At 36.7% G+C, this 20,209-nt stretch overlaps 10 protein-coding genes across 10 annotated transcripts; 3 read left to right on the forward strand and 7 right to left on the reverse strand.

The window, feature by feature from the left end:
- Positions 1-305: 305 nt before the first annotated feature.
- Positions 306-3,302, forward strand: FDP41_012380 (uncharacterized protein; the record flags this gene model as incomplete). Its single annotated transcript, XM_044702894.1, has 1 exon — positions 306-3,302. The coding sequence occupies one exon, from the start codon at positions 306-308 to the stop codon at positions 3,300-3,302; it is 2,997 nt and encodes a 998-aa protein (XP_044566436.1).
- Positions 3,303-3,432: 130 nt separating this feature from the next.
- Positions 3,433-4,419, reverse strand: FDP41_012381 (uncharacterized protein; the record flags this gene model as incomplete). The annotated part of the gene is made up of 1 exon (XM_044702895.1): positions 3,433-4,419. The coding sequence occupies one exon, from the start codon at positions 4,417-4,419 to the stop codon at positions 3,433-3,435; it is 987 nt and encodes a 328-aa protein (XP_044566437.1).
- A 541-nt stretch (positions 4,420-4,960) lies between these two features.
- Positions 4,961-6,641, forward strand: FDP41_012382 (uncharacterized protein; the record flags this gene model as incomplete). The annotated part of the gene is made up of 2 exons (XM_044702896.1): positions 4,961-5,891; positions 5,935-6,641. The coding sequence occupies 2 exons, from the start codon at positions 4,961-4,963 to the stop codon at positions 6,639-6,641; spliced, it is 1,638 nt and encodes a 545-aa protein (XP_044566438.1).
- An 88-nt stretch (positions 6,642-6,729) lies between these two features.
- FDP41_012383 (uncharacterized protein) lies at positions 6,730-9,914 on the reverse strand (the record flags this gene model as incomplete). The annotated part of the gene is made up of 4 exons (XM_044702897.1): positions 6,730-9,118; positions 9,241-9,376; positions 9,529-9,730; positions 9,810-9,914. The coding sequence occupies 4 exons, from the start codon at positions 9,912-9,914 to the stop codon at positions 6,730-6,732; spliced, it is 2,832 nt and encodes a 943-aa protein (XP_044566439.1).
- A 489-nt stretch (positions 9,915-10,403) lies between these two features.
- On the reverse strand, positions 10,404-10,988 carry FDP41_012384 (uncharacterized protein; the record flags this gene model as incomplete). The annotated part of the gene is made up of 1 exon (XM_044702898.1): positions 10,404-10,988. One exon carries the CDS (start codon positions 10,986-10,988, stop codon positions 10,404-10,406), a length of 585 nt encoding a protein of 194 aa, XP_044566440.1.
- Positions 10,989-11,252: 264 nt separating this feature from the next.
- Positions 11,253-12,552, reverse strand: FDP41_012385 (uncharacterized protein; the record flags this gene model as incomplete). Its single annotated transcript, XM_044702899.1, has 2 exons — positions 11,253-11,484; positions 11,603-12,552. The coding sequence occupies 2 exons, from the start codon at positions 12,550-12,552 to the stop codon at positions 11,253-11,255; spliced, it is 1,182 nt and encodes a 393-aa protein (XP_044566441.1).
- Positions 12,553-12,845: 293 nt separating this feature from the next.
- FDP41_012386 (uncharacterized protein) lies at positions 12,846-13,982 on the reverse strand (the record flags this gene model as incomplete). The annotated part of the gene is made up of 1 exon (XM_044702900.1): positions 12,846-13,982. One exon carries the CDS (start codon positions 13,980-13,982, stop codon positions 12,846-12,848), a length of 1,137 nt encoding a protein of 378 aa, XP_044566442.1.
- Positions 13,983-14,413: 431 nt separating this feature from the next.
- FDP41_012387 (uncharacterized protein) lies at positions 14,414-16,120 on the reverse strand (the record flags this gene model as incomplete). Its single annotated transcript, XM_044702901.1, has 1 exon — positions 14,414-16,120. One exon carries the CDS (start codon positions 16,118-16,120, stop codon positions 14,414-14,416), a length of 1,707 nt encoding a protein of 568 aa, XP_044566443.1.
- A 286-nt stretch (positions 16,121-16,406) lies between these two features.
- On the forward strand, positions 16,407-16,955 carry FDP41_012388 (uncharacterized protein; the record flags this gene model as incomplete). Its single annotated transcript, XM_044702902.1, has 1 exon — positions 16,407-16,955. One exon carries the CDS (start codon positions 16,407-16,409, stop codon positions 16,953-16,955), a length of 549 nt encoding a protein of 182 aa, XP_044566444.1.
- A 169-nt stretch (positions 16,956-17,124) lies between these two features.
- On the reverse strand, positions 17,125-19,557 carry FDP41_012389 (uncharacterized protein; the record flags this gene model as incomplete). The annotated part of the gene is made up of 3 exons (XM_044702903.1): positions 17,125-18,918; positions 18,964-19,197; positions 19,249-19,557. The coding sequence occupies 3 exons, from the start codon at positions 19,555-19,557 to the stop codon at positions 17,125-17,127; spliced, it is 2,337 nt and encodes a 778-aa protein (XP_044566445.1).
- Positions 19,558-20,209: the final 652 nt, after the last annotated feature.

A 20,209-nucleotide genomic window follows, 5' to 3' on the forward strand; every position in this document is an offset into this window, starting at 1 on the left:
CTGTCCAAACACCTCAGAAAAAAAAACAAAATTCTCTCAGCAGCGTGTTGTTTGTGGACGCGTCTAGAATTAACGAAACAACCGACCTTCAAACGTTGTAGTGGTTGTTGTGCGTTCGTTCTTCAAACTTTTCTCAAGAAACAATTTCAACAACGAACAAGAAGAAGAAGAAGAACAACCCCATTGTTTTCTTTTCGAACTCAACAATAAGAACAACAACACCGTGAAAACAACAAACGGATCAATACTATTATATTTACTATTATTTTAATTATTTTCATCAGAATTAATTTTGACATTAGAAAATGAAAAGAAATTTCTTCTTGTCATTGGCAATGATGATGATTGCCATTCTTCTTTTTGCTGTTGGATGTGTTTGGTCTCAAAGTGTTATTAAGAACCCTCTTTCAGCTGGAAGTGAAAATCCAGCCTATTTTGATGGTCAACCAGTGAATGATGAACCACCAATTGATTTTAATCCATGTTTAGGAGTCACTTGTGAATGTGGAACGGTGCAAGTGGTGAATGGAAAGTGTATTTGTCCAACATGTCCATCCGAATGTCCATCTGGACCTAAAGATTGTAACGCTGAATGTGCCAACGCTGGACTTTTATTGGAATCCATCGCAAAGGATTCTCTTGGATGTGACCAATGTAAATGCAAATGTAAAACACAAGATCAAGTGTGTCCACCCATTGGTTCCTGTCAATCTGGACTCTATGATATTTCTTATGGAATTGTTGGAGGTATTTCTGGATGTATTTCAAATTGTACATGTAAGCCACCTTCAATTCCTTGTGTCAATGAGACGAAATGTGATCAATGTAATCCTGTGTTAGGTTATCACTTGGTTTTGAATCAAACTACTGGTTGTAATCAATGCTCTTGTAAGACTTGTCCTTCTCTTGACTGTTCCAAGAATTGTTTGTATGGTTTCACACTAAGTGATTCTGGACTTGGTGACGGTTGTCAAGTGTGTAATTGTTCATGTCCTCCACTTCCAAAGTGTGACGCTATTTGTCCTTATGGTTTTACAGTTGGAAAAGATGTTAAAGGTTGTGACGTGTGTACTTGTACTCCACCTCCTCCTTGTATCCCAGATGAGAGATGTGGAAGAGAAACATGTCCTTATGGAGGTGTGATCAAGCCAGATCAATATGGATGTCCAAAATGTACTTGTTTGACTTGTGACAATGCTCCTCGTACTCCATGTGAAAATCCCAACATTTGTCCTTATGGTTACACCAATACGACTAAAGTTCTTCCAAATGGAGCTGAATGCCCAAGTTGTGAATGCAACAGATGTCCTCCTATTGATGAATCTTGTTCCTCTAAATGTCCTTTTGGTGGTTCAAATGTTTTGGATCCAAATACTCAATGCACAGTCTGTAAGTGCAATCCATGCAATCCTTCTCCTCCAGATTGTCAAATGGTTTGTGGTAACAAATTGAATCACACCTATGATCAAACATCAGAAGGTTGTCCTGTTTGTAAATGTTTGACTTGTCCTCCACTCGATTGTGAAAGTATTCAATGTCCATTTGGATATCAATATCAATTTGATGACAACACTGGATGTCGAAAGTGTGTGTGTAATCAACCTCCTACTTGTCCACCAACTCCACCCTCTTGTGACGATCTCAATTGTCCAAATGGTTATTTCTATGTGAAAGACACAAAGGGTTGTCCACAATGTAAATGCAATGACACTGTCAAATGTCCAACACCTGAACCAGATTGCATGACTCTTTGTACTCATGGAGTTGCTGAAGTATCATACGATGCTAACAAGTGTAAACAATGCAAATGCTTGGACATCAAGTGCCCACCAGTGAAATGTTCAGATGTTTGTGGAAGTTTGGGTGTTAAGGAACAATCTGTGGATGCCAATGGTTGTGTGAAATGTACCTGTCAATCTCCTCCACAATGCACCGATGATGACTGTAAGGTGACTTGTGGTGACATGTCTTATGTGACCTTTAAAGACAATTACAATTGTACCAAATGCAAATGTATCAAACCACCATGCTCCTCCGTTGTGGACTGTCACTCTATTTGTGGTACTGATGGATTTGAAATTGTCAAAGATCCTAATGGATGTGATCAATGCAAGTGTAAGAGCAAGCCAGTGATTGAATGTCCACCAATGCCAGATTGTAATGAACGATGCGGTGGTGCTCAATACTTTGAAAAGGTTGCTGTCGACAAGAATGGGTGTTCTTATTGTCAATGTAAGAATTGCATCTTTTGTAAATGCTGTAAATCGAAGAAGATTACTGTTCCTGTGGTCAAACACGTTCCACAAAGAATCTATGTTCCATATACTGTATGGTATGACCCATGTTGTAAGTCCAATGTTCACACGAGTGAAGAAATTAAGGAAATTATTGAAAAGAGATACAATTATATTTTGGTTGTGAGAAAGAAGATTACCATTTATAGAAGAATTTTGGTTCAACTTCGAGTCATTCTCAAGCAATTACTAGTCAAGAATAAGATTTCACCTGACATGTTCAAGAAGGCCGACGAAATGGCAAGAAAACGAAAGAAACGTTTGGAAGAACAAATTCAAGACGAAAATATTTGTCTCGTGGCTCTCGATCACAACATTAAGGCCGTTCTCAAACTCATCCGACAACTTGGTTTTGATACTCATGCTCCTGCTGTTTGTGTCTACATTTCTGGCTATAAGAGATGTGGATTGAGACCATCCTTTGTTTCTGAAGTTTCATCCTCTTATTTGAAGGATGGTGTGTTCACAAAGGTGATTTACACCAAGATTCCAACCAGTGTCTCAGATGTGAAGAAGGATCTTGCTACGAGTACTGTTAAATTCACAAGAAGAGCGACCACATGGAAGATTCAAGTCATTAAGCTTCATAGAAGAGTGAGAGCTGCAGTTTGGAAGTCAGTGATTAAACAACTTGCTCAAAGCAATAAGAAGGTGAGCAAGATCATTCGAAAGGTCTTGAAGATTATGAAGAAGGATAAGAATAACTTTGACAAGGTTGTGCGTATTCTCAAGAATAAGAAGGAGAAGAGAGCTCTCATTAGAAAGATTCTCATGCGTAAATTCAAGAGTCAAGTGGTGGATACTGCTCGTGCTGCTCTCGCTTCTGCTGAAATCAAACAACTCAATGAACAATTCAAACCATCCTCCACTGAAAGAGTCGTTGCCACAAGAGTGACTCACGAGATTTTGTACTTGCCAAAGGATATTTTGAGTGCTAACGATGAAGTCATCAAATCCTTGCTCTCTCAAAAGTGTGTCTTTACTCCAGATGCAGAGAAGAATGATTAATTCAACCAAACAAACAAGAACATGTCTGTTTGATTTCACAAAATTTGCCAACATGCAACAATAATGGAGTTTATTAAAGTTTGTGTTTATTAAAATCACTCTAGAATCAAAAAGTACCCTTTCGTTTCAATTAGACTTTTTGAGCTTGGTCATTTGATGATTGAGGTGAAACGACAGTTTGTCCAGTTGGAGAGACCTGGGTAGATGTGGGTTGTAAAACTGCTTGTGAAAGTGTTTGCAATGCTTTTTGAACATGAGTATTACTCATCAGTGGTTGTCCATCTTGGGTAAGAGTTGAGAGCCATTCTTGCTTTTCAGTCTCTTGAATCAGACCTTGTTCAACAGCTCTTTGGACACAATGAGCCATATATGCAATGGTGAAGGAAGTTTTAGTAATGCGTTTTTCCTTAATTTCAGAGTATAATTTCACTGCTGTGTTGAATGAATTGGTGTTTTTGTCGTGGTCAATGACATAGGCGTTCATCGGAACTTTGTGTTTAGTACAAGCATGAATAAGAGTGTTATAACATCTAATATCCTTCCAACCAGAGTTCAACTTCTTCATGTACTTGAATATCTCAAAACCCTCTTTCATTGCTCCTCCTCTGTATGCAATGACATACAAGAACTTTCTGTAAACTTGAATTGTTGGATTTGCTCTTGTTTCTTCGAGTCTCTTGAAGAGTTTGTAGGCTCTCTTCCAATTACGATTACCCTTCAAAGCTGCCAATTGTTGAAGAATAAAAGTGTTGTTCACTTCGGGTTGTTGTCGAGCGTATCTCACCTTTCCCTTTGCATTGAGTTTTTCTTTTTTGAGTTTTTCATACCAGAGTTTAGTTTTCACCCTTCTTGGCAAGGCATAATTTCTGGTTTGTTGAGCATTGTCCAGTAATGATGATGATGGTGCAATTTTTGAAAGAAGAAATGATGATGAAGAGGATGTTGTTGTTGGAATCACGGATGGAAATGTTTTGTAAAAAGAAGTAGCACCAAATAATTTTGTTGTTTGTACTCCTTTGAGTAGAGAAAAGTATCGCATTTGGTGGGATGAAGAACCCGAGAGGTGAATACTTTTCAAGAGGTGTTGCTGAGAAGAGAACAACTGGCGAGAGAGCATTTTTTAAAAGATGAAAAAAAAATTTGTTTTTGAGTTTGTGTTCAGTTGTTGAATCATTCAACTCCTTTTGATGAGAACAACAAGTTGTGTTGTCAGGCTCTTGTCCTTTTCTTATGTATATATTAACAAGATTAAGCCACTGAAGTGGTTTGCAGACTCTTTAGATTCCATAACGATGAATTTCCAAAATCTAAACATAAAAAAATTTGAATTTCAGAACCTGACAACAAGTTGGTGAAAGGCTTTCATTGCATCCGACCATCATCCTCTTGATTTTATATATACTTGTTCTTTTTGGATTCAATCATTTCTTTGTCGGAGATCAAGATCCACAGATAGAATAATGACTACACCGTGTTTTATTGCCCTCCGGCGTTCAAATGTGGTCGTGTGCAGTTTAATGATTGATGCTGTACTGATCATCGTTACACTCTTGTTCTATTTATCCACGTTTCGGGAGACCATTGTTGAAGCTGCAAAATTAAAAACAAGAACGAGGTTTAACTCGGTGGATGAATGGAGTGAGATGATTTCAAATAGAATGAAACATGTGGAAGAGGCTTTAACGAGTGACAGAGAAAAAGAAATTGCTATCAAAGATAGATATCCTTTTTATTACAATACTTCCTGGTCAAATTTTAATATCATTACTAGAAATATGAGCTCCAGTGCAGATGAAGAACTCTTTATTGCAACAGATATTGAAGATGTGTACACCAATAGAATTTATGTATTTGTGAAATTATCTCAACTCTATCTTAATTCTTCCAAGGATACGTACTCCAAGTTATATTTATTGAGAGTCTATGATCAACAAATTGCAGGAAATGATTCAGATGAATATAATTTTGATTTAACAGATCAAGAGGTATTCTTGCTTCCTGATTATTTAAAATGTACTGCAATGTCAGTGGACAGATATTCAAAAGTATTACTACTCACATTTGTACACCTATCGAATGCTATTTCTACCCTAACGAATACTCCTAGCTTTTGCCAAAGACTCTTTATGATCTCGACATGGTATGGAAATTTAACTATGATCAATAGTGAGGGAATGCTTCTGGAGGACACTTGTTTGGGGTCAGGACTGGATCCAACAGTTGGCAATAGAGTAACCAACAATATTGAAGTCGATAGTACTTCACGACTTGTATATATATTATCTGCTGCGTATAGTTACATCAATTACGAACCTAGATTACTAAAGCTTAAACTAGTGGATTCTGGTGCAGATGTTCCATCGTTGTCCTATCAAGGATGCCTTTTACTTGACTCCCTCAATAATTATATTATACTGAATATTTACTCAGAAATTTCTAATGTAGGAAATGTGGTGAATCGATTTTTGTACATTGGAGTTCATTATTTAAGAAAGAATGAAGATATTATAACGACTGAGGTAAAACAAATAGATTTAGTTTCCTTCAAGGAAACCAAGTCTATTAACATTTTACCGAACGAACAGTCAGGTATGTTTAGTTTATTTTTTCACACATTAATAACATTGGATAGTGCATTCCAACATCAAAGTCTCAAAGAGTGATGCGACCGAAATATTTGTGGTAGTGAAATATTATTTGAAAGAATTTTGTCTTATTCAAAAAGTCGACATGATGCAAGGACAAATTTATTACCAAAGCTCAGGTGTGAGATGTGAAGATTTTCGTACGGGTGATATATTGCTTGATACCTCCCCATTTGATTTATTCTTTGTGACAAACACTCATATTGACAACTATTTGTCATCGTTCAGTATGGTGGGCGGACCTTTCAGCTCGAAAGAACCACCAGAATACAAAGACTTTTCAATTAATGATCCAAGGTTAAATTTTCCTTACAGAGATGAAATCATTTTGGCAAGCAATCTCAAGTTAAGGTGGAGATTTCTTTCTCTTGATAGCTACACAACCTACGAACATGAAGACGACTATGGTTTCATAAGAGAATATTATCCTGTTATTGCAATAGTATCCATGGAGAGCGACATGCCTTTCCAAAAGTATTTGTTCATTCTTTCCTCGATAGAGATTGATGTTTCACCACCGTATACCTCCTCTCAAAGTTTATACATTTTTGTTTACGAAAATTGGTTCACCACTACTCTCGCCAGCGCTTTACTTTTGATTGTTTTGATCATTTTGACTACTCTTTTGATGAGATGTGGTATTAAGCGAGTCAAAAAGTGGAGAAAACGAGGTTTTGAGAGAATTGATGACTAATAATTAATAATTTATTCACACACAATGTCTTGTGAATGGAGAGACTTTGTAGATCCACACATGATCACACATGATGGTCGACCATTATTTACAAATTTTTCTGTTCTGCTTGGGGCACAATGAACACAGTGATTTCATTCTTGCCAGTCTTATCAATTGGATTTTTTGGCATGCTTGACACCTCTGCGAATTTGACAGTACGAGTTTCCTTTTGGGTTGGTTTGTAATCGAATTGCTTGGAGACCTCGATGGACAAATCTCTCTTTGTTTGCTTGAACAATCTAATAAGAATGGAAATAATCTCAGAAGCATCGTCAGAATCAAAGAAGTAGCAATATCTTGTGTTGAAGAAGAGTATAAAATATCCATCTGTGAATGGAGAGACTTTGACAGCACTCAAATCTGAGATTGGAAGCACTCTCTTCACTTTGAGCTTTTTCTTCTTATCATTCCAATCCAAATTATAAATATTCTTATGAGTGATGACCAATGTTCTTTCCTGAATCTTGTTTCGATTGTTCACTTTTTTCACACAACCCGAATAGACAATATTGGAATCATTTTCCTTTGACAACACTTTGGACATTTCAGGATTGAATGAAAAATTCAAATAGTCACCCTGATAGATTCGATTGTAACTCACTCTTCTTCTCTTCTTGTTGAACTTTTTAAAGATGGTATTAATTTCACGCTTATTCTCTTCGGCCTTATTTTTAGCATTATATCTACGAAAGACTCTTTGAATCTTGGTAGCGACATCTGGGCATGCTCTCTCTCTGAGTTCTTCCAATGAAAAGATGGTCTCTGGATGTTTGATAAAGATCTTGGTCTTACCAATTTGGAACATTTTTGATTGATCCACATTGGGTTTGAGCACATTCATAATAATATGCTTGCATACTTCTACTTGATTGTTGCGGAATTGATCAGCTATGAATGGGAATGTCTCTTTCGTAGTGACCTTATAGTGATGAATGAAAAAGTCAAACTTGTGACGATACACAAAACCAGCTCTCTTCACCAACACATTTTCCAATAAACCCAAACATCTAATTTGATGAGTCACCATATCGTCTTCAAATAAATTTCCAATCTTTCGATCATTGGGTTTGATACATCGAATGTAATGAGGTTTACAGGCATAGAGTTTGGTCATCAAGTGATCGACTTGCTTTTTAAATTGAGTACAAATCATGGGTGGTTTTGTTGCCACATTATTTCCACCTGTCATGATCTTGTCATTGGAAAATAATTGTGGCAATAAAGAGGAATTGGAAGTGAGTGCCAATGCCACTAAATTCTGGAACAAGGTATCCAAATTCTTTTCAACAAAACCTGCCGAGTGATATTCGACAATTCCTGCATAATGTTTGATTTTGAAACATTTTTCTTGTTCCTTGGAAATGACCTTATCGTCAGGAATCATGAATGGATGTTTGTTCGTGTTACTTTTTACCGTTCTCAAAAAGTCATCATCTCCCTTACTTAATAAACTGGTTTCGTTTAACAAGTTGAAAATTCCAAGTTTGGAATCAATTAATTCCACACATGGTTTGTTGTCATTGTAGGGAACTTTTTCCCATTTGATTCCTTCTCTCACATATTCTTCTTGTTCTTCTTTGAGTGTCAATTCAATGAACATTTGTTGAAGTCTTTCATTAATGTAATTGATGGTCAATTGTTCCAATGAATTGGTTTGGAAAATTTCAAATCCATAAATATCCAAAATACCAATCGTGACATATTCATTGGGTTTAATCTCTTCATTATTTCCATTTTTAGGTGCTTTTCCATTCATGGTACTCAATCGTCGATTAATCAAAGAAGGTAAAGTAATGGACTCATTCACACTCTTCACAATCCAATCAAACAATCTTCGATAAAGACCTTTCGCCAATGCATCTCTTGCAAAATAAGCTCCTTCCACACTGAGAGGACTAATATAGGTTGAATTTCTTCCACCTGCTTCTACTGTTTTTGTGGTGAGTGCAGTTTCTAACATTCCTTCATCGACATGTAAACATTTCGCACACAATTTCAATGGAGCACGATCCACAATTTGTGAACCATCCTTACGAGCAGTTTTATCTCCTTTTTCACATTGTGAAAATTCAATATTTCCTAAATGGAGAATTCCTGCAACAACTTCCCAAATTTGCATTTGAGTTTCTTTGCTCACTCCAATATAGTCGAGAGCTTCTTTGGTTTCACGAAAACCTAACTTGTCATCCACTGTATCGACGCTGTAGGTGTTGCTGAGATATTTGTAATGTTCGGGTTTTGTGAGTGACAATTTCTTGGCAATTTCATCGTCTGTGAAAATTTGATAGAAAATATGGAAATTACGTTCACCTTGAGATTGGGAAACGACACGTGACTTTTCTAGTAGGAATTGCATGATTTGACCACCCATGATTTGATTGAGGTCAGAAAAGAAGATTTCCATGTATTTACCAAATCTGGAACTGTTATTGTTTCTATATATGGAGAAGTGAAAGAACGAAGAATACATGTCGACACCCCATCAGTTAGAGTGTCAACCATCATCATCATTGTGAATAAAAAATGAATTTCATAACACCATTGCTGTCACACCTACCTTACAGTTTTAGCGTTACCAAAAGCTTCCAACAAGGGATTACTTTTCAAAATCTGTGTTTTGACTTTATCTTCCGTTGGACCGCCACTCACTGCTGCAATGTAATTCATGATTTGTTTGGCAGCCTCGGTTTTGCCTAATGTTGTGTGTTGTTATCAAACACCAAAAATCATAGAGAGAGTCCATCAAACGTCAAATTTGACATTATTGATGGATTACAATCATCATCATCACAAATTATACCGAACATTATTCGATCGAAACAACACACACATTTGACATACTTACCTGCTCCTGATTCTCCCGAAATAATGATCGATTGAGAAGTTCTTTCAGAAATTAAATTTCGATAAGCACTTTCAGCAATGGAATAGACATGAGGTGGCAATTCGAATGGATAGTGAGATCGATATTGTTTCAACTTTTGTTCATTGTAAATATTTAATTGTTTGAAGGGATTGACGGAAATGAGCACTTCTCCAATGAAGGTCTGTTTTATCATGATGACGTTTAAATTGAATTTCACAGTTTACAATTTTGATCCTTTATGAAAAAGATGCAACACTTACATAAATAGAATCCTTCTTGTACATGTTTTTGAGGTTATTGAGAATGCCTCTTTCAGAGACATCCTCTAACATGATCATGTTTTCCACTGTTCTTTGTTGTGCCATTTTTTTGATGAGTGGATGATTTTGATGATTCATGACGCAAGGTAATGACATTTGACTGTTGATTCCGCATTTTTCGATTTTGGGAAACGTTGTAGAGAGACAGACGTTGAAGAATGGAATCCTTTACTGGGTGTGAAAATCATCTCATCTCACCAATATATTCGTAACGGATGAGAGCAAGAATAGATTTGTGCATCCTTCTTACTTTTATATACATCAAAGCTTTTGAAGTGTGATGTATGTTGGAATTGACAAGATCTGTCTCAACAAGAAAAACATTGACAATCATAACGCAATCAGATCCAATTTATTAAAAGCACACTTCTCAATACTTCTCAATGAAACAAACTTAATTTCGAATCCACGTGCACGTGTGAAGAACAAGTCACTCTCATTCACTACTCGAACCCTTGAACCTTCATCACAAAGATTTAAAAGTCAAAACCAAACTTACCTGAATTATACTCCTTTCCTCACTGTCAATAAATCTCAAGAAAGATAAATTTTGATTCTCTTTGAAATAACATGTCGACAAATGGGACAATGTTCAACATTTTGTGCACAATCTTCACACGACAAGAAATGTTTACACGGCATGAAGACTACTTGTCGTACATTTCCCATACAAATGGCACAAGACTTGTCTCGATCTTCTCGTTCATGGAGAGTCTCATCAATGACTTGCAAACATCGCAACAAGTCACTCTTCATATGTCGCAATGTTTGAGTTGAAATTTTTGAACATTCTTTGAGAGTTAATTTGAATCGATCTTCTTCCCATTGTTTGTTCTTGTCGGAAAGGAGTTGTTTGAGTGCGCGAATCTTTGATGAATATTTGTGTCGACGTTGACGTTTCTTTTCGGAAACCCAAGAAGGAGTGATGGCAGTGGCGGCTCGGGTTGGATGAAGATATTCCTCGGAACTGTCCTCTCCTACGTAGGTGGTTGAATCCTCATCATCAAACTCTTGATGGTGGCGATCCTCATGATTGTGACGTTGTGATGGCCATCGATGGGAAGAAGAAGTGGTGTCCATGTGGCGCCCTCGTTGTGGTTGGAAGGTTTGATAAGGCATTTTGTTTTTGTGAAGCGGAAAGGTTGTGAGTGCTGTTGCGGAACGGTCTGGTTCATGGAATGTGATTTTTTAGATAAAGCCAATCTCAGAGGTTAGATTTCCTTATTTGTTGTTTTAACATGAATGAACCTCCGTACTAATAATGCAATTTTACGTCAGCATCATTAAAATAATGGTGATGAGTGAATGTACTGTGAATATATCGCCAAGTCTTTGGTGAATTCTCAGAAAGGTGTTTAATAAATTAAGAAAAATTATTCTTCCTTACAACGAAGAATAATATTGGTCGTAGACTTTTTGTACTTCAGAATTGACAGCATTTCTTACAGGAGACATTTTGTTGTTGTCCTTATCTGGATACACTCTGTTGGTCAAGAAGATGGTGAAAAGTTGTCTGTCCGGATCGCCACACACTTGAGTACCTGTAAAGCCCAAGTGCAAGAAGGTTTTCTTAGAAAGAGAACCACAGGATCCATTTCCTTCAGCATTGGTGTCCCTGATGTGAAGAAAGGCGACAATGATGTGTATTCCATAGAGTATTGATTTCACATGTGAAGCAATGGCATTCAGAAAATTGTTGAATAAATCGTGAAAGTCTGAAAAAACAAACCTACCATCCCAAAGCTCTTGAACTTTGTGTCACATTCTTGACTGTTGTGAATGTGGTGAAAGTGGTCTCGTTGAGGAAAACACCTCTCGTTCTGAACATTAATTCGTTCATGAAACGGTAAACATCAACAATTGGTGCAAAGAGACCAGCATGGCCAGCAACACCACCCTGTGCGTAACAATTTTCATCAGAAACAAATCCTTGAATCAGCTCGTGATGATAAGAATTGTCCATCCATGTTGGTGGAATTGTTGACTTTTCTTCTGGTTTTGGAATAAATCCACTTCTTGTCATTTGCAAGGTTCCAAAGACATGCTTTCTAACAAAGGCTTCATAATAACATGTTTCGTAACCTGGAGCTGTCAATCCAATTTGCTGAATACAATCCTCTCGCAAATCAGCTTTAGTCATTCCTAAAAGTGCCATGTTCTTTTCAACCACTTGTCCAATAATATACATCATGGAAATCATTGACAAATCGCTATAAACATAAACCTGACCAGGCTTATTTTGCAATACTTGGTTAATCCATGAAGTGTAAATCTTGGAAGCACAAGTAAACTCCTGAGGTGGATGATAGAATTTTGTCGCTGGACATCCAAATGCTGTTGAGCTATACCATGGATCTGGATCTGGAGGGAATCCACTGTTATGCAACAATAAACTCTCAATGGTAATCTCTCCCTTTCCATTGACGGCAAAATCAGGATAATATTTAGTGACTTTATCCTTCAATCCAATTAATCCCTTCTGATACAAGAGAGCAGTGGCGCTGGTGGTAGAGATGACCTTGGTAACACTGGCCATATCAAATTTACTTTGAAGACTCATTGGAGTTGAATTCTGATCATAGGTAAAATATCCAAAACTATTCGAGTACAAGACACCATTCTTTTTATCAGCGACCAAGAATACTGAACCAGGAAAGGCTCCGTTTGAAATCGCCGAGCTCATGATTGTTTCAAGGTTTTTCCAAACAGACCTCGGAGGAAGGGATTTACTTTTGATCCATGATGATGATGATGGTTTGCTCTCAGAATTTGGGTTGGTCGTACGACTCTTCCAGGCAAACACCATCGGTGCCAAAAAGAAAACACACAAAACCAACCAAACAATCGATAGTTTCATTTTTTTGAGGCGTTTTCTGTTGTTGATTTTGATTCATACATCTCTTTTTGATTCAATTTCAAATGATTTCACAAGTGCATTTTGTTTATTGTTCCACTTATACTTCCATGAAAGTTGGTCTAATATTTCGATTTGATAATCTCCAACTCTTCTAGTGAGGGAACATAGTAATAATTGCTATATTCACATTTGGAGAATTTCATAATGGCATCGTTGTGTTTTCCGTGTACCTTACCAACCATGGCGTTCAATAAGGTTTCATACTTTTCCGTATTTGAAGAATAGGAAATGAATAATAATCCATGGTCTCCCGTGACTGTTCCAAATGGAAAGGATTGTCTAAGAATTGGAATAATTTCACCGTTGGGTCTTCTCATTCTTGCGACATGTGAAGTTGGTGGCAAGGATGACAGCTCAGCACCATAAGCTCGTTCTCTTCCAACAAATTCCTCTTGTTGTTTCAGTGTATATTTAGAATCTGGATTGTGATGATGAACCCACTTTTGGTGCAACAAAAAACTTCCTCCAGAATGGTTCAGAGCTGCTTCCTGACGATCCTCAACTCCACTTGGATTCACAATTCCATCAATGAATTTTGTTAAATCTCTTGAATCTTGATACATAAAACCATAATGTTCTTGTACATTCTCAATCGAGTCTTTTGGAAGGGAATTTACAAACTCTTGAATGGTTTCATAGCACAATGAAGTAGATTTGGCTTTCACATGCAATACAATTTCACTTTCTTTGAAAGGCATCGATCCAAACTCTCCCTTCTTAGTGTCAAAATCTGCAGTGTATCCATCAGGTTTGCGGAATGCTTTTGGATCCTTCAAAGAAAGTTGACTCCAGAATCGAGTGGATAAACCAACACTTGCCATCACAGGTGGCAATTCATCTTCATCTTCATTGGGAGCATCACCATTGGATAATCTGGAAATAATTTGTGGAACCTCACCAACAGCTTTCAAAACTTTGGCATATTCCTTGTGAGCAAAGGAATCCTTAAGTTTGATCGTAATAATTGCCATTTGTGCATAATTTCCTGTAATGACGCCTGATTGTGGAGCTTTAAACTTCTTTTCTTCTGCTTGCATTAATGGCATCCATGAAGGTGTCAATTGTTGATGGTTGTCAAACACATCGGAATGCAAATTCCATTGATAATCATTCATCATTTTGTTGATCATGTAATAACCTCCACATGTCAACAATGCTGTTCCTGTGAGTGTTTTTAAGAGTTGTGATCCTCTCATGCCTACTGTTTGGTTCAAGAATCTCATGATAGTTCGTTTCAATGTTAATCAATGTTAATCGAGGGATGAAAATTATTTGTTTTTGTTTTGAAATGCAAAGATGACACATTCCCAAGATTTAAATTTGTTTTCTGATGTTCATCCGCATTTGCGCAACAGCACAAAAAATTCCGCATGAGATCGACCGAATATGAGAAAGAGAAGGCCTTCCTGGGAAAGAGTCTACTTCTTATCGACGTGATACATTTGTTTATGGAAACTATCCATTATCTCTTTACGAATCATCAGCAGAACCAGATGAGAGAGTTTCATTGTTCATTTTGGAATAAATTATTTTTAAATTATGTTTGGAATTCTCGAGATGCTTTTCTGGCTTAACTCAAAACACTAGACCTCGAAAAGGAATGAAACACACCAAGAGTGGAAGGTTTTCAATAGATTCGCTCAAAGTCATCTCGATACCTCTGTTCATCGTATTCTTCGAACAGGGAATATTCATCATCCATGCCAAGGTCTGCATTGGTGTTCGAGATCTGAAGACCCACGAGGTTCAATGCAGAAACAAGCATTTTTGATTTTACAGTAAAGTCCTTCGACAGAGTGAGGTGACTCGAATGACTCACACCAGAGAGATCGGGCATTGAATTCACTTCCAGTAAATATGGATTTAAATTCTCGTCTATCAGAACGTCAAATCCAAAAATTTCAAAACATCTGTGAGAACATGCACGATAGACTTCGTCTTGTTTGTTCTTGTCAAAAATTGTTAATTGAATAGATTCCTTAACTAGCGCTGCGAGACGGGACCAAAAGATGTTCCAGTCAAGATCATGTTTTGAAAAATGTTCTTTCAACTCTTGAAGCGTCAAATTACAGAAAAATCCAAATTCTTTCTTAATAGTTTCGTGTTGAACTTTGTTCTTCTTATCATTCACAGTGTTATTTGTAATGTGAATGAATGGATTGTTGAGTGTATTTTCAGAATTAGAATATGGTTCGCTTGCTAATCTTACAATGCCGTCCCTATAAAGATATACTCTTTCCGGTTCACCTCCTATAGCCAGTACATACAATCTTAAATCAAACTTTTTCCCCTCAAGCAATAGTGGGTTTGGAATGTATTGAGAAACGACTATTTTCTTCTTTTTGATAGAATTTAAGGTTTCTTCACTGATGCTACAGGCTGCAATTTCTGAAGGATGTATGGTTGGAAACTCTTCTGAGAGCAATACTTGAGCGTTGGCATGAATTCTAATTCCTCTTCCCTCTCCAGATCCAATTGGTTTAATAATCCATCTGTAATTAGTGGCCTCGGGTGACACCTTCAAAAAATTGAGAAATAGAGAAATTTGTCTTGGAAAATAAAACGTCACGGGTAGATAAGGAGATTTGAATTGTATGGTATGTGGAGAAGTTTGTTCATCCACCAGCTGAAAATTTAGAGCCATTAAACTCTTGTTTGACAATTGATGGGAATTTGGAAAGTGATTGAAATAGGTGTAGGAAGGAATAATTAGTTTCCAGTCATCATGCGTATGTGGAAACGTGTGTCCCCAAAATACAGATGTATAATGTCCCATCTCATCGGCATTTGGAATCATGGAAAAACCATTCTCTTCAAAACTTGAACGAAGCACAGATGAAGGATATCTTAATTCTTTTGCTCTTGAAATCCAATACGAAAGTTTGATAGTACACCGAGAGTTGTCCAATATGGATGCGGAATTTGTAGTATTCATGGTTTGTGTGCACTGTGTTGTTGTGGAATTTCTTGCTGAATTATTTTGATCATCCGATTCACAATTTTCAACTTTCTTCTTTGGCAAACTATTCTTATTCTCCTCAATATGCAAGGATGAATCATGTTGATCGTTTTGAATCACCACTCGAGTGTTTGGTCTTGCCTCTCCATCCCTCAAATGTAAATATTTACATCTATCTCCTAAATTACAAAATCCCTTTTTCCGATAATGCCAACAAACTCCTCGTTGATGTGTTTCAATCGATTTGAATAGTTTAATCCGAATGGTAGAGTTGCTTGAGGGTTTAATATTATTTTCAATAATGCTTATTGGTTGCTGTTCCACATGATGATGAGAAGAACAAGAAGAGCCTTTCAAGCAAACTCGTTCCGACATTTTTTAATTCCACTAAAACAAAATTGAAGTATAGTAAATCGAAAACAGCTCTGAATATCCTTTCCCATTCATTCCGATGTTGTCTTCACAAGTAATCTCATGAATGAGAGATGTTTGGGTTTGGAAATTTGAACGGACGACTTGATGACGTAATTTTGGAAGAATCACAAACAAAAAAATTGTCTCATCATCTCCAATCCAACAGTTTGTCATTCATCACCGAATAATCAAAATTTCAAAATTCAATTGATCATCGATTGATCCTCACAGACCCATAATAACAACAATGGGCAATTTAATAGCAAGTATCTTTGGTGGCTTATTTAATATGGAACAAGAAGTCCGTATTTTGATTTTAGGACTTGATAACGCCGGAAAAACCACAATTTTATATCGGTTACAAGTCGGAGAGGCAGTAACAACAATACCTACGATCGGATTTAACGTAGAAACCATTACATATAAAAATATTAAATTTCAGGTGTGGGATTTAGGAGGTCAAACATCCATTAGACCCTATTGGCGATGCTATTATGCAAATACGGATGCTATAATTTATGTGGTAGATTCAAGTGATAGAGATAGAATGGGTATTGCAAAAGAAGAGCTATTTGCAATGCTGGATGAAAAGGAGCTCAAAGACGCTATTCTTTTAATTATGGCAAACAAACAGGATGCTAAAAACGCAATGACTGTGGAACAAGTTTCCGAACAACTCAATTTAAGCAAGATAAAAAACAGAACATGGACAATATTTAAAACATCAGCACTGAATGGCATTGGTATAAACGAAGCTTTAGAGTGGCTCAGTGAAAATATAAAGAATAGAAAATAGAATTTTTTGGAAAATAAGGGCATGTATCCACTGAGCTAATTTTCAACGTTTGTCTTGAATATCCTCGTCCTTTTATCGCGACATTCCATTTTCAACTGTGTGTATTGGAAGAGTTTTTAATGTAACAATTATAAAGTAGGAATCGATCAAACTTTGAAAATTTAAGGATTTATTGTTTAGTTTCTGTTCGCACAAAAAGCTTTCTCTGTCTTCCTCGACTGCCATATGCTCCTCGTCCTCTTCCTCTCGAATAATTCGTTGTTTTCTTGTTGATGATGTTCGCCGAGGATGGTACTAATTCTTCAATTTCGCTTGTTGGAGAAGGAGCAGAAGGTGACAATCGCACCTGACTCTCTAAGGGCACATTTGGTGGTTCAATGTTGGATTCATGGCTTTCTTGAATCTCAGAACTTTCAAAAACATTGGGATTTGTTGGTGAGGAAGATAATTGTCCAATTTCCTGCTCTGTTGGAGCGCTTGGAACTGTGAGTAAAGCTGCATCATTGTTTTTCCAGTTTGATGCTTCAGTGCTGGAAGGAGATGTTGTAACACTGATTGGCACATCATATGTTATATTAATGTTGGAAGAGGTATTGGTGTCAAAGTTGGTGGAAGGTGGAGATGTGGTTGATGTTGTTGTGGTTGGCATGGTAGCAGCTGTAATTTCGCTGTTCATAAAATTGCTCTTGAGCTTTGTGGTTGAAGACATGCTTGAATCGTCCATCTTAATATTATAGCCTTGAGCATTGAACATGGCATTGTTTGAGGAAAGTGGGTTGCTATCAAAACTCGATGAAATATATGGATAAAGTGTTTTTCCATAGAGGTAAATGTGTGAGGAGGCCAACTCTCTAATTTGTTGAGCTATCACTTTGTAGGACAAGTCAAGGATGTATTCCTTTTCACATCTATTCAAAATCTTCTCTAACTTTTGAACACCATCCATGACAGATGCTTCAACTTGATCAATGGTTTGATGTTGTCCAAATAATGAGCGAGTAAGAGAGTCTAGAGCAGCAAAATCTCCATGAGTAAGAATTGAAACTTCCTTTCCAGATTGACTCATTGCCATTTGGTCAGATAGGAACATTGACCTCCTTTCGAAAGAGTCTGGATGGGAAATATTGAAAAAGTTCAAAACTTGTATGAGCTCTACAATATCCTTTGCTCTCTTTTGGTCCATTGCATCGTTAATGATATCCTCTTCGAACTTCACAGGGAATGCAACCACAGGACGCTGTTTTAACTGCTCCTCTAATTGTTGAATAGTGGATTGAGACTCTGATTCTGTTTTCTGGAGTTTTTCTTGCAATTTTTTGTTGGAAGATGTGAGGTTCGAGACAGTAACTTCTAAATTCTTGATTTTCTCCAACAGTTCTTGAATATGTTTTGTCGATTTGGAAATTTCTTCTTTCAAAGTATTGTTTTCTTTCGCAATGGAGCTATTCTCCTCCATTTTCATAGAAATTTGATGTTGTTGATATTTGATGAATTTATCCTGTTCCAAATATTGTTGTCTAAGCATCATTAACTCATTATTGGCTTGGTTAAATCTGTTTGCATGCATTCGAATTGCTTCTTCTCCTTGTTGAATTATTTTCTTTTGCTCCTCAATAACATTACGCTGGTCAGAAAGTTGTTGCGATGTTTCATTTTTGTAATTCTCAAATGATTTGTTTACGTCTGAATAGTCTGACCTTAGTCTGGAATTTTCTTCTCTAAGAGCTTCGAATTCCTTGATTTGACTTTGGAGTCTCCTATTTTCCTCAGTTAGTTCATTTATCTGTTGTTCGTATGAGGATAATCTTGTGACATTCTCTTTTTTGTTATTTGCTTGAATCGAAAGTTGGTATTTTGTGTTATTCAACGCTTGAAGTGTTTCTTCCAATTGTTGATCTTTTTGTTTGATTTCTTTTTGAAATTGTTTTACATCTTTTTCCAATTTCGATTGGCGAGTTTCATACTAAAACAGTGTCAAAGTAAATTGCCAGAATGTCAAACAACTTACATCATTGAAAATTTTGGACATAGAGCCTTGAATAAACTCGAGAGTCTCCAAAGACTTTGACTCCGACTCTAAAATTTCAATCATATCTTTTAGTTGCTTTTCCTTCTTTTTGACTTCTTCAATTTGAGTATCAATCTTTTTTCGCTCAATACTCTCATCAAAAGACAGTTCTTTCTTGTTGAGAGAAGCAGGAATGGTTGGCATTACTACCTCAAAGTCCAATTGGTTTTGAATCTAGTACAATTATTAGCTCTTATTTCACCATCGGAGTAGACAAGTACTTACATCATCACCAAGTTTTTTGTGTTTTGCTATTTGCTTTCTGTAATTTCTAATTTCCTTGTTAATTCGGTTGATAAGCTCATTGTTTGGCTCATCTCCTACTGTATCGTTTGACTTCAACAAAGTGGTGCTTGGTGGTATTGGTTCAGATACTGGAGGCTGATGAGATGATGGAGGTGAAATGTTCTCGTCTCCGGAGACATTCAATGATGATGGAAGTTTTGGGTGGCCAACCTGTTGCTGTTTAGGTTGAGGCTTCTTTGTGGCGGAAGCCTTCTTTTGATTGGTAAACGCCAGTTTTTCTTTGACCATTATTATGTTTGATTGATTTGGAAAATTATTTTGTTTCCGATCAAGGCTTTTCTCTCTTCTTCAAGAAATTCTAACAACAAACCAGTGAGTGATGATGATTTGAAACAGGTATTTCAAGGTCTATCAAAAACCGGATCGCAAAATGGATACAACACAGAGCCTTTCAATAGATACACTTCAAGTAAAGTGATAACGTGATTCCAAGTGCAACAATCGGAATTTGTTGAATGATGAATTTTTTTCCTTGATGGTGAAGGCTTTTTGCGTTCAAAAAGTCACGAGTATACTTTCTGTCATGATGGCATTCGAACCTGTTGTTCGAAGGCTTTGATAACGCGCTCTAATTGTATTTGAAGTTAGTGAATATGTTCAATTTGAAGGTTACAATTTGAAAATGAATGCCACTTCTATCCTCTTTTTCAGGTGAATTTAATGTTTTATTTATTAAGGAGGACTGGTTATTACTGTTCGCCTTTCAAGATAACAACACTTAGTTCCGAGCTCTGATATTATGGTCTCGGATCCTAGATCGATGTTTGTGAATCTTTTTTTGGTATGAGAAATTTTATTTGAAATGTTACTTGTGTCCACTTGGTGGAAAAACATTCCACAACTTAAATGGACCAAGAATTAGAGCTGTGGATTAAACGCT

Source organism: Naegleria fowleri (genome assembly GCF_008403515.1).
Source record: "Naegleria fowleri strain ATCC 30894 chromosome Unknown tig13, whole genome shotgun sequence".
NCBI lineage: Eukaryota > Heterolobosea > Eutetramitea > Acrasida > Naegleriidae > Naegleria > Naegleria fowleri.